The 12,322-nt window shown below is 33.1% G+C and overlaps 1 protein-coding gene across 23 annotated transcripts; it reads left to right on the top strand.

Moving 5' to 3' along the window:
• The first annotated feature begins 4,342 nt into the window (after positions 1-4,342).
• Positions 4,343-8,826, top strand: LOC145096998 (uncharacterized). 23 transcript variants are annotated; one of them, XM_079034447.1, is made up of 12 exons: positions 4,346-4,555; positions 4,640-4,930; positions 5,544-5,659; positions 5,735-5,812; positions 5,920-6,046; positions 6,233-6,272; positions 6,458-6,493; positions 6,694-6,739; positions 6,856-7,008; positions 7,574-7,598; positions 8,378-8,437; positions 8,618-8,826. In XM_079034447.1, exons 2-9 carry the CDS (start codon positions 4,915-4,917, stop codon positions 6,931-6,933), a joined length of 537 nt encoding a protein of 178 aa, XP_078890573.1. In that variant the 5' UTR covers positions 4,346-4,555; positions 4,640-4,914; the 3' UTR covers positions 6,934-7,008; positions 7,574-7,598; positions 8,378-8,437; positions 8,618-8,826. The 23 variants fall into 23 exon arrangements, 22 of the variants coding, with proteins under 22 accessions (XP_078890573.1, XP_078890566.1, XP_078890567.1 ...); XM_079034446.1 differs by having other exon boundaries at positions 4,347-4,555; positions 8,363-8,437; XM_079034445.1 differs by adding an exon at positions 7,292-7,340 and having other exon boundaries at positions 4,347-4,555; positions 7,574-8,437.
• The last annotated feature ends 3,496 nt before the right edge of the window (positions 8,827-12,322 follow it).

The raw sequence follows: 12,322 nt of genomic DNA, 5'->3' as shown, positions 1-12,322 counted from the left end.
GTCAACATTTAACTTGCGAAGGCGGTCGACATACCTTTGCATCTTTTGCAAGTGCACGGTAAGAGATTCTCCATGACCCATCTTCGCGGAAATCATGTTAGTGAAAATCTCGTACCTCTCTTGTCTCGCGTTTTGGTGATACCTTTCCAATAAGTCTTGGTGCATCTCGTACGGGTACATGTCCTCGTAGGACTTTTGGAATTCGGAGTTCATGGTGGCGATCATGATGCAATGTACCTTCGTTTCATCTCGCTCATGAGTTTCAAAAGCGGTGATTTCGGCTGGAGTAGCGATTTCGGTGTTGATTTTTTCGAGCTTCTCATCAAGGACATACTCTTTGTCCTCATAGCGAGCAATGGTGCGAATGTATCTTATCCATTCGCTAAAGTTCGTTCCATTGAAGGTGACCTTTTGGCAAAGGCTCATCAATGTGAAAGAACTAGCAGCAGCATTGTTTGCGTTCGACATCTTCAATTAGAAAAGGACAAAGATAGATTAGAACAAGAATCCCTAATTATCACCCAATAAGAAAAATTAGGGCTAGGATCCAACAATAACATTTACATACTAGAAAAGGGATGCCGTAATCCAACATGCAAATAAATTGAAGGTAAGTGAATGACGATTCACTAATTCTCCATCACAAAACTTAAACTTTTAGTCCTAAGTGTTTTTGAGAATTCCTAGGTTCGGATGAGATTCATTGAACTATTCAATGGCATGTTTAAATCTCGATATGCCCCTCTTGTTTGTGACTGGGATGCCGAGGATCACAAAGCGGGTGTGAATTACCATGCAAATTTACATTGTGCCTTCATTGTTACGATCACTTATTCGATGTGCCGGTAAACCACACACGCTCCATTGAACTATGATAAACAACGAATCACCCTTCGCCACCTTCGCTTAGAACCAATTAGTGTGCCGGTAAACCACACACGCTCCACCAACATCTTAGCAAGGTGCAAAGTGTAATTTCATGGGATTGCATCAATTCACTTTTCCTAAAGTAACTAGGATTGGGAAATTTTAAAATATGTGTAGTTACTTTGTATTTCTTATTATACTTTTAATGAGAGGATGAGGTTGCCCTATCCTACCCGTTCGGCTAACGACCCTCCACCAATCAAGCAAGCGGTGGGTGTGAATGTACACCCATTAAGCGCCATTTTATAGGCCGCAACCTTATACCCACCTTATAGATCGGCTTCGTGAATGAGGCCTACTAACGGTAAGACTAGCATTTAGTTATACATATATATATTATTCTAGTAATATCATATTAGTATAGGGTTGTATTTTAAAACTTTTAAAATCTAGGGTTTGAAATTTAAGTTGTCTAAATTAAAGCTTTTAATCACAAAAGTAAATTTCAAAACATGAGGGTAGGTTTTAAACATTTAAAACATGGAGGATCAAATAACAAATAATTCCAATTAACAATTAATATCCTAATTATCTATATTTGATTTATTCAAGATTTCTTTTTAAGATAATTACCAAAATAATCAAAATAATTAATTAATTATCATATAAGGAAATTAAATATTTAATTAGTTGATAATTACCTTTAACTAGATCAAGATAATAGTTATATTTATCAGAAAAACGAATTAATATTGATCTAATTAGTTTATGGTAAGTTAAGATAAGATAAACACAAAGAAATCCCGAATCTGGCCATTCCTGACGCCTGGACTCGCCGAGTGCACAAAGGGACTCGCCGAGTCAGGCCTACTCGCCGAGTCCACTTTGAGACTCGCCGAGTCCATGACTCAGAAACCAAAAATTCGAATTTTGCAGGTTTGTTTCAGTTAATCAAGCAACAATTTACAGAAAACCAAGCTAGGCTCTGATACCACTGTTGGGTTTTAGCCATAAGAACTTTCCTATGTGCGCATGCAAAACCCTATTGCTTGGATCTAGGCTTTCTATCAAACATGCTTTTGAATCCAAGACTTCTAATGGCTAATTAGGTTAAACAATAACATTAATATAGATCTAGAATCATACCTTTGAGTTCCTTGTTGATCTTCTTGTCTTGGAGCTTCTAGAGTCACAATTGTCACTCCTCTGATGGTTCACAAACACCAATAGCAAGCAAGATGATTTAGGAGAGAGGAGAGGGGATGGAATTCGGCCAGAGGTTCCTTTCTTTAGGTTCTGAAAGCTTGTCCTCGAATTCCACACCCCAAGGGCCTATTTATACCTTTAGACTCCTTAAGGGTTTCACCCTAAACCCTAATTGGATAATCTTCACTTAAGGCTATCCAAATCCACTCCATAGATATCCTTATGGACTATTTTGAGCTATCCTAAAGCTCTTAGAAACCGTCCAAAGTCCATCCTAATGGATTTATAGTCTAAAGTCTAACTATCAAACAATTGACAGTTTATACCCTCTTATTTAATTAATCTCTTTAAGTCACCAAATTAATACCAATTAATCTATGACTTATATTAATCAAATAGCTAAATATTATTCCTTATAATATTTACTCTCTCTTAACAAATCATCCTTCAAGTTGCTATGGTGAAGGCAACCCAAAAGGACCATGCACCACCGAATATAGTTATAGCCTTAGACACTATTCCAACAGTTCTGTGTTCTGTTATGATATGGCATGTTGTGCGTGTATGGTATATGTGGTTGGTATTTTGGGGGTATCTCACTAAGCTTTCGGGCTAACAGTTGTGGTTTAATGTTTTTCAGGTTCTTCAGGAGACCGTGGCAAGGCAAAGACGTGATCGTACCGCTCCTCATGATTATGTTTTATGTTGTGGTTCTGGGAAGACTCTGATAATGATTGTATTGAAAACCTTTTTGTAATAACTTTATGAACCTGAGCTGTTTTTGAAAATTTTAAATTGGTTGAGATTTTTAGAGCGTTACAAAGGCGATGGTGGGGAAGCCTTCCAAGACATCAACATAGCAGCAACTCCGACCAGAGGTGGTGTTGGGCGATGGTGGCATTGAGGTGGAGAATGGTGGCAGCAAGATGGCTTCCATGTTTTTCTTCTTTTTTCATGGCAGAAAATGATGAGCGAAGGGTGGGAGAGGGGCTGACGTGGTGATCTTGATCAAAGGGATAGGTTTTAAGGTAGTGTTTGGTTGGTGGATTAGGGAGGCTCTATGGTTGTGGGTGGTGGTCATCTAAGAAATTAAGAGAGATAGAGACTTAGAGCTCGCGACAGAGAGATGGTAGCTGAGTTTTTGTGAGAAATGAGGTTTTATGTGTTTCAATTTATAGGAGAAAATAGACATACACAACCCCTTTGAGACCATACCTCCACCCATGCATTGTACTCTTTCCATGTACTTAATCCAAGATGGTGGAGGGAAGGAAGAAAGTGTGGGAGAGGGAAGGGAGAGGCCTAAGATCACATTTTGTTGCTTCTTGTATCACATGTGGCTCCATATTGAGGTTACATTCTCTTTAATTGCCCAAAATCATCATATTTTGGTGTATCGAGATCCCAACGTCATGAAATTTTTCCGAAAGTGTCGTTAGATAGAGACGGGTTCAAGGACTCGAAAAACCTGAATGGATTAAATTTTTGAGTTACAGAACTCTGGGAAATTTCGTTTAAAGTTTCGCGTCTAAATGGTCTGTAACGCTCGATTTTTAGACTTTTGCAAATACTTTCGTTAAAAATATTTTGAGTATGAAATTAAATATTAGACCATAGTCTGAGTCCAAAAACGCTCTCGAAATTTCCATCGGAGGTGTGCAAGTGCCTCAACGTATCGATTCTGTTTTATGCAATTAATGAAAGTGAGTGTTTTATTGTTTGTTTTCTTAGAACTGTCGTATCTTTTGCACAAGAACTTCGTTTTGGATGTTCTTTATATTTTCGGAAACATGATAACATGTAATATGAGGTTTTAGTGTTTGATTTGCTTAAAATTGCCTAACATGAATTTTTAGTATTTTAGACGCATTATGAGTATATAATATTTGTATAAATCGTGTTATAAAAGTTTCGAAGATCGATAAAATAACATTTTTAAATTGAAGATTTTTTTAGGATAAATAATATTAACAAAAGTTATAACGAGCTTAAAATCTCACTATATACGTTATACGATGTATTTGGTCTAAATACATTCAATGGTGCACCCAAGTAGTGTAACGATATTTTTGTATTACATACGTTTATCGAAAATAATTGTCTAGGTATATTTTACGATGTTAACTATCGAATATTACATAGACAGTATATTGTATTCTAATATTGTAGTGATTTATATTTTATAAGTTACACATATTCATTTTGAATATATATATATATATATATTAAACTTGGACAATTCTTAGGAATAGTGTGTTCATGCTAATTTGCGCAGGTGTTTTTTTTGGGGAACAGTACCTAACCAGGTTACTATTCCTTGGTTACTCTCCTTTACCATGGTTGCCGATCCTTCCCACCGCCTTCAAAGATCTGTATCCGTCTTCTACCTTCCGGATCTTTCCCCTTGCGTCCTTATCTTCGAAATTTCAGATGAGCATCCAAACCTTCCGTTCTCTTTCTTCCTTCGGAGGTGCTAGAGAAGGTGAGTCGCCGCTTCCACCGCTTTCTAATTGCTTCAGTCTTTTCTATTCAGCCACCACCATCGTTGCTTACGTTTCTTCATCAGGTTTCGTCTGGTGCGTCTTCTTCAACCTCCTGACCCCAGCCCTCCACGATTAGGGGCAGTGGTTCGGTTTAGAATCTATATGGTAGGTTTATTCCACTCCCCTAAGTCGATTTTCGGACTCCATCACTGCCATCAGCCACAGCCATAGATGGTTTGTTCCACTCCCCAAAGTCGATTTTCGGACTCCATCACTGCCATCTTCTCATCTTCGACACCGTCTTCAGGGAAGAGACGAAGGGGTAGACCTCCCGGTTGTGGAAATAAATAACAGCTTGATGCTTCATGTAGTTGGTATATGCTTATATACATACCCATTCAGATCATACTCATACGTAGATTCAATTATTTATTCATTGTTTCATCAACACTTTATTCACGTTTTGCATATTATATTACCCGTTCAGATCCTTATTTTATTAGCTTTGTGATTAAGTTGATAGATTCTGATGAAATCATGAATGTGCACATATTAAAATAACATCAGAGGATGATGCTAGACTGTATATTTCACATTTTCTTTGTGTTTTTCTTCTATATTCTTCTTTAGCTTAAATGGGGTTTTCTTCTATGTATCTAATTTTCACAGGAATTTGAAACTAATATTCATGCACACCACCTGCTCGATAAAATGCCTGAACCGAATCTTATTATTTTTTCGTTTTTAAAAGCCCATAAAATTTTCCACGCCTGCTTCTTAGTTGCTGCATATCTCTAAAACGCTAATGTTCCAGCCTGTATAATTTATTAAAGAATTTAATACTTTTTTCAAAATGACTTGATTATTTTGCAAAATGACATCATAATTTGGTCAAAAAAAGAGAACAATTGTACAATAAAATTGTTAGAAATGTTTTTTTCCTTCAAATTTTTTTTGAGGTGAACATATTTATTATTAGTACTTCAGGTATATGCTATCATTTTCAGTTGGTTCTGGCCTTTTTCCTTCTCTGTTATCTCCAAAGATTTTTTTCCTCGAGCTTTAGAGCAAAAGCAATTGCCTTATCACCTAAAATGCATTGGGTAAGTTTATGTCATTTTTATTCTTTAGAAATATGATCATTTTTACTAACAAATGGTGATATTTTTAATGATCAGATATCAAACATTGTAGTCGGGTTGTATTTCTTGAGTGTGGTGACTAAATTTGGGATAAGAAAAGTGTACATGGGATATGTGAGACTCATAAGAAGATATGAATTAGATTTTATTACCTTCTATTTGCTGAAACATATTGTCTACTTTGTTTTCTGCTTAATAAGCTTGAAATTTTGGCATTGCAGTTCACCTCCAATGTTGTCATACTAAAAATTATAATGTTTATGATATGTTACCATATTGGCTACAGAACCCAATTTCATGAGGCATCGATTCATCTATTTTCTTCTCCTATACTCCTAATTTCACCAGGTTTGTCACAAAAAACTACTGGAAATTGTCACCATTGGAAGTATCTATTTGTCAGTCCTTATTATTTAGTATTAAATTTAATTTTTATGTTATTTATGAATTAAGATTATACAATTATAATTGTTTTAAAAAAAAGAGAATAGATAATTTGTTTCATTTTTGTATGGAGTTTTTTTTTTTTTTCAGATCTTCATCTTATAAAACAGCCGCTATATGGTTCTTCAAGGTATGAGAACCCCAAGATTGTTCTATAAAACAATTTAATAATCGTTATTTTCTTCTTCTCTTCATTACTAGCAAGGAAAGGACATACTTTGCAGCCATTATGACAAAGATTGTTCTATAAACAGTTGTTTAACCTTCTTTGAAGGTCACCAAATGGATAAAGATATGATTCGTTTGAACTTTCAGGACAGAAGCAGCAACAAACATTCCAAGCCAAAGAAGGTTGAAGGCATGAACAGAAATAAGATTTTAGTTATCCCTTAAGTTGTGAAATGCATTACTAATATCGGACACTTTTCCAAACCTACACCATCTCCCTCTTCTATCTCTTTTGTTTTTTTTGTTTTTTTTTTTTTAATCTTTTTGGTTATTTGTTTCTCATATTCCCTGCCCTAATCTTGCAATTTTATAAAAATTGATAGCCCTCTTGCGGTACAAATATGCCAAAATACACGTCAAATCGACCAGGTAAATCCCACCGACACCGACTTCCAAAATTGCAGCTTTAGGTTAGACTTCCAAACCAGAGGTGACATACTATTATTTTTATGTCATTATTTTGCTTTATCTGTAACATTTTTCAGATGTATTTTGAAGCACCCTACAAATATGGCTACTCCATTCAACACAACAGTTGTGGAAAGGTTTTTTTTTTACTCTAGGACTACGAATCGCTAGACTTTCAACAATTGATTCGACACAACGATGGTATCAAGGGATAGAAAAAGGACAAGCAGGTAAAAAACGTCTACTGTTTCCAATTTTGAGTGATTAATTTAGGATTATCTTTAACTAATTTTTTCTATTGAATCTAGGAGTAAGAAAATTATTGATTTCGATTAGTGATTTGAGATTCAATATTAAGAACACAAATTGTTTATTGTTAATTTTGCTTGATTCTGCTATAATGGTTTGGTTATGTGTTTTAACTGATTCTGCATGTTGTTCTTCTGCATTTGTCGTCTGCCTTCCTTCGCTTTCTCCACCTGCTTCCAATTTGGGTGTTACTCTTTTATGCAGGTCGCAGGATGGAGATATTATAAATATTAATGTCACCGTTTACTTAGATGTAAGATTATCATATTCTTTTTTTTATAGAAATATTATATATTTTTTATCCATCTTTTTATTAGGGTTATCATGCTGATACCTCAAAGACATTTTTATGTAGAAATGTTGATGAAGCCACAAAACGACTTGTAGAGTTACACCTCATATTAAAATTGATGAAGATTATTAGAATTAATAGAATTTTTATCTTTATTTTTAGTTTTTTCAATTCTGTTTCTACATTCATGACAGGTTACTGAACAATGCTTAGAGAGAGGTATTTCTGTTTGCAAAGATGTTTCTATATTGATGACACGTGTGCGGTATGTTTTTTCTTATGTAATATGTAAAATGGCAAAGGAAGTTGGTAACCACCGCATATACTCTTTTTTGGGTTAAAAACTTCATGATTTCATAGTTTTTGACCAAACTGCCATTGCATACAGCTTCTTTGGTAAAAGTTACTGACTTGAAGAGTTTTTAACGAAAATTTCCCGTGTATACAGTTTAACTATAGTACCTGAATTTGAAAATTTTAAACAAATTTAATAGAATTACATTAGAATAACCTTAATAAAATATTAGATGTTACTTTTAGGCAAAGTATGACAAGTTTTTGTTGACTTTCAATCCATACATATCTAACAGTGGCTCACTTTCAATTCTTTTTTAGATTTAGGTTTTTTTTTTTCAAATTTAGGTGGCAACAAGAGTACATAGCAGCAAATTTTCTATTTGAACTTTTTTTTTGTTTTTTGCAATTTGTTTTCATTTCCTTTTCCAAAAACCAAAATACATTGCCATTTGGTCAATTTCCCATTTTTAATTGACAGCTACACTAAATAGCAACGTACTTTGAATTTACACATTTATTTGGTTTATGCAATTTGTTTTACCAAAAAGAAAAATAAATTCCTGTTTGATACAAATTTAACCACTATTATCAGCTAATCAATATGTTTTTTAATAGTTGATTAAATAGAACTTTATTTTTTTTTATTTTTTTTTGTTTGGTAATTCATTGAAATATAATGTTTGCAGTTGCTATTACAACAGATTTCGCCACATGGGCAACAACAGATATTGTTCAATGCCTAATCTTCAACTAAGAATCAGGTAAATAAACCATATTTTAACATCCGATTAATTTTTATTTATTTATTTATTTATTTATTTATTTATTTTTTAAGTTATGCATGAACTTTAGATTAATTTTCAATTTTAGAAGTTACCTAACAAACCCGACGATTGAACATCCCAAAGTTTTGATACGTTTTTTTTCTTTTCTTTTCTCAGGGCTTATGGATCTAAGAAAGCCGACAATTGAACTTATTAACATACTGTAACACACTAATCAACAAATTGATTTTTTTTGTTTGCTGAGGTGACTTTGCTTTTATTAGATACGTGTGTTGTCATTTTATCAAATGTTTTTTGAGCTAGCCAATGTTATACTTAGACAACACTTAATGAGGAAAAAACCATGAAGTATTTGATCCGTGGAATCCGGCTCTTCAGTTCGATCCCATCAACCAAAGGATAAACCCATAAAGTATATATTTCGATAAATAGCTTATCCGACAACAAAAAAATTATCCATGACGAAACAATATTACTGCCCCATAATAATACTCAAACTATAAACAAATAGTTGATCAAACAACATTTACAAAGAACAAACAACAGAAAAAATTGTCGCATCCGACCCCCGCAATGCGGGGCTCGCCATCTAGTTATTATAAAAGGGTATGTTGATTTTATTAGAAAATAGTTAAAGGGACCAACAGTGTAGTATGAAGGATATATTGTGTTAAATAAAAAACACACGAGAGACCATAAATGTATCTATAGTTTAAACGATATGGATAAAAACGAATTAAATAAAGAGAAAATGACAAATTTAGCTTAATTTACTAATGACCTTATAAATTTAGCCCAAAAAAATCGAAATTGCAAAATTAGCCACTTATTTCGTAGATGGAATAGCCTCATCTGCGATTTGGGCTTTCCATCTGCTAATGTACAAGTGCCTAAAATACAACACAGCTGTGCTTTAGGCACTTGTACATTCGCAGATGGAAAAGTCCATCTGTGATTTTCACTATTCATCTGCGATTTTCCATAGAAATTTCTATAAAATGTTTTTTTTCTTCATTTTTCACTCTTCAATACACAAACTCTCTCTCTCTCTCTCTCTCTCTCTCTCTCTCTCTCTCTCCCTCCCTCCCTCCCTCCCTCCCTCCCTCCCTCCCTCCCTCCCTCTCTCTCTCTCTCTCTCTCTCTCTCTCTCTCTCGGGTATTCCTTTGGACGATTGTTTGGAGAAAAATGAAGGATTATTTAAACAATCCCGCAAATATGGTTAGATTTTAACTCTTTTAATGTTTTAAATAACATTTATTTAGTATATGTGTTTATTAATTTATTATTTATTGTATTAGTTAGTATAAAAAATGAAATTATATTGTTTGTGATAGGGTAATTTTGTTGTATTTGATAGTTTTAATATTTGTTATTAGTAAACTTGAAGTTTAAATATTATTTTGTTAGTCGTTGTATGAATGTACAGGTAGAGACTGCGTAGAGTGTGCATCGGGTGGTTGTACATTTAGTAAAATGGTTAGAATATACTCATTTTTTAAGTTATTAGTTAAATAAATTTTTAGAATAATGTTTACAATATGTTTTGGTTAGTGATTTAAGTTGATAAATTGATATAACATGGTTATAATAGGTTATTTGTCGTTTGTATAGTTGTTGTATAACTTGAAAAATTGTATATTCTTATTGTGTAGTTGTTTTTATAAATTGAAAAATGGTTAAATTACAGTATGTGTACAATAATTGTTTGTATATATATTTGTCGTTGAAGTTGAAAATTTGTATATATTTGTTTTTGAAGTATAAATTTTTTTATAGTATCATTAGAAAATTTTATAATATGTCTACAATATGTCTACAATAATGGTATTAGTAGAAAAGATTTTATAGTATCTTTAGAAAATGTTATTTTATATAATATGAAAGTTAAAAATTGTTTGTATATTTGTCGTATAACTTGGAAAATTGTTAATTTAGTTGTCGTTTTATTTGAAAAATTGTTTGTTTATATGGTTAGAAAATGTTATTTTATATAATTAGAAAGATAAAAATTGTTTGTATATTTGTCGTATAAGTTGGAAAATTGTTTATATATTTGTTGTTTATGTTGAAAAATTGTTATAGTATGTGTATGTTATTGTTTTTTTATCGTAAATATATAAATTATTTATTAAATATTTGTATTTGCATTGTTATTATTGTTTATTTTATTATTGCACTCAATAATCATTTATTTTAAAACAAAATATTTGATTAGTTCTCTAATATGTTATTGTGTTTTGTGCAGCATGATTTTAATAATTTCAATGTGAAAGCAACTGTAAACTTAAAAGGCTCGAGGTGTAATATATGGGAAGTATTTGAAGTGTTAAATGATGTCAGTCGTGACATATTTAGAGATACCGTATTTGGTTACTTGTTGGACGTCCCTCGTATACAAGGGGACGGATTGTTGTTCCACAAAATGTACCTTCATCAGATCCGGACGGACGTTGTTTTATCTCCAGATGGAATAAACGGTTATATTTTAGAGTAGGCGATACGAAATTGGTATATGGCCCGGAAGAGTTTTGTTTGATAATCGGCTTCAATTTTGGGGAGTATCCAAAAAAACATTGGGAAAAAAGTGTCAGAAAAAATAGTAACTAGTAAAAAAAGATGTTTATTGCGTGAGCTGCAATTTCCGAACTATAAAAATAGTTCGGTGAAAATCGGCAACCTAAAATTTTTTATTTTAAATCAACCATTCTTAGAAGTTGACGACGCCGATGTAGTTAGAGTATGTTTGATATACATTTTGTGTGAATGTTTTTTAGGAAAAGAAATAAATGATCGGGTGCTAGAAGATTGATTTTTTTTTTTGCTAAGAATTTGGATTTCTGGAACAAGTATTTTTTGTTTACGTTAAAAGTTTTATATTATTAATGTTAATTTACATTATAACTAAATTTTTTTGTTTTGTTAGTTTCGCTTGGGGTAGCTATCTATGGGATTTTACGTATGATGACCTTGAGGATACATGGAACAAGATAATGATGAGAATTGTTATCGAGATTTACAAAACAGATATGATTTGAGTGATCAAAAAGTATGAACACGAAGAGTAAATATTAATCAGATCTTATATTGATGAAGACTAATTACAGAATAAGCAGAAAGGATATTTGCGATTTTAAAGTCCTTGTCTACTTCTATCCTCAGTCCCTATTTATAGGGAACATGAGTGTACAAAAATATACTAAGTCTAAACATTACACTTCGCACAAAATTGACTTAGTAAAATAACATAAAAATGCGTAATTATACAAACACAATATTCGACTTTTACAATTTTGCTTCTACAATCTCTCCCTTTGTAAATAGTCGAAGCTATTCAATCCATAAGCTTTTGAACAGCAGAGTGAATTGTCTTTCGCACTTCTCCATACCAGGAGATCACCTTCTTGAGATCCTTCTTGTCTCCTTCATTGTTCTTCTTGCAATTGTTCATACGAACAATAAAGTGCGTGTATCGCGAAGAAGTATATCTTTCCACCTCTAAGACTTTAAACAAGAATTTCTTGGGCTTCCCCTTCGTATCTCTTCCTGAAAACACCATGCCGAAAGGTTTCAGGAATATTTCCCCAACAACATATTTCGATAATGCTGACTGGGATAAGGTTTCTTCCCAAGGAACTTTCACTTCTCTTCCCAAGATATTCGCCAATTCTTCATCAGTAAGAGCCAAACAATCGAAGTAATTGTCGATGAATGTCTTAACATGTGCGAAGCCTATCTTAAACACTTCAGTCTCAGAGCCTTTGAGCTTATTCTCTTCCATATGCTTCAAAATCAGAGCCACTTGAATTAAATCGTTGCAGTTCATCAGAGGAAATTCAGCTGCAGTGAAGTCATACTGCTTG

This window comes from Lactuca serriola, chromosome 4, assembly GCF_051521515.1.
Source record: "Lactuca serriola cultivar US96UC23 chromosome 4, Lser_US96UC23_V15, whole genome shotgun sequence".
Classification (NCBI taxonomy): domain Eukaryota; kingdom Viridiplantae; phylum Streptophyta; class Magnoliopsida; order Asterales; family Asteraceae; genus Lactuca; species Lactuca serriola.
The sequence above is the reverse complement of the archived record's forward strand: the minus strand, read 5'-3'. Positions and strand labels throughout refer to the sequence as shown.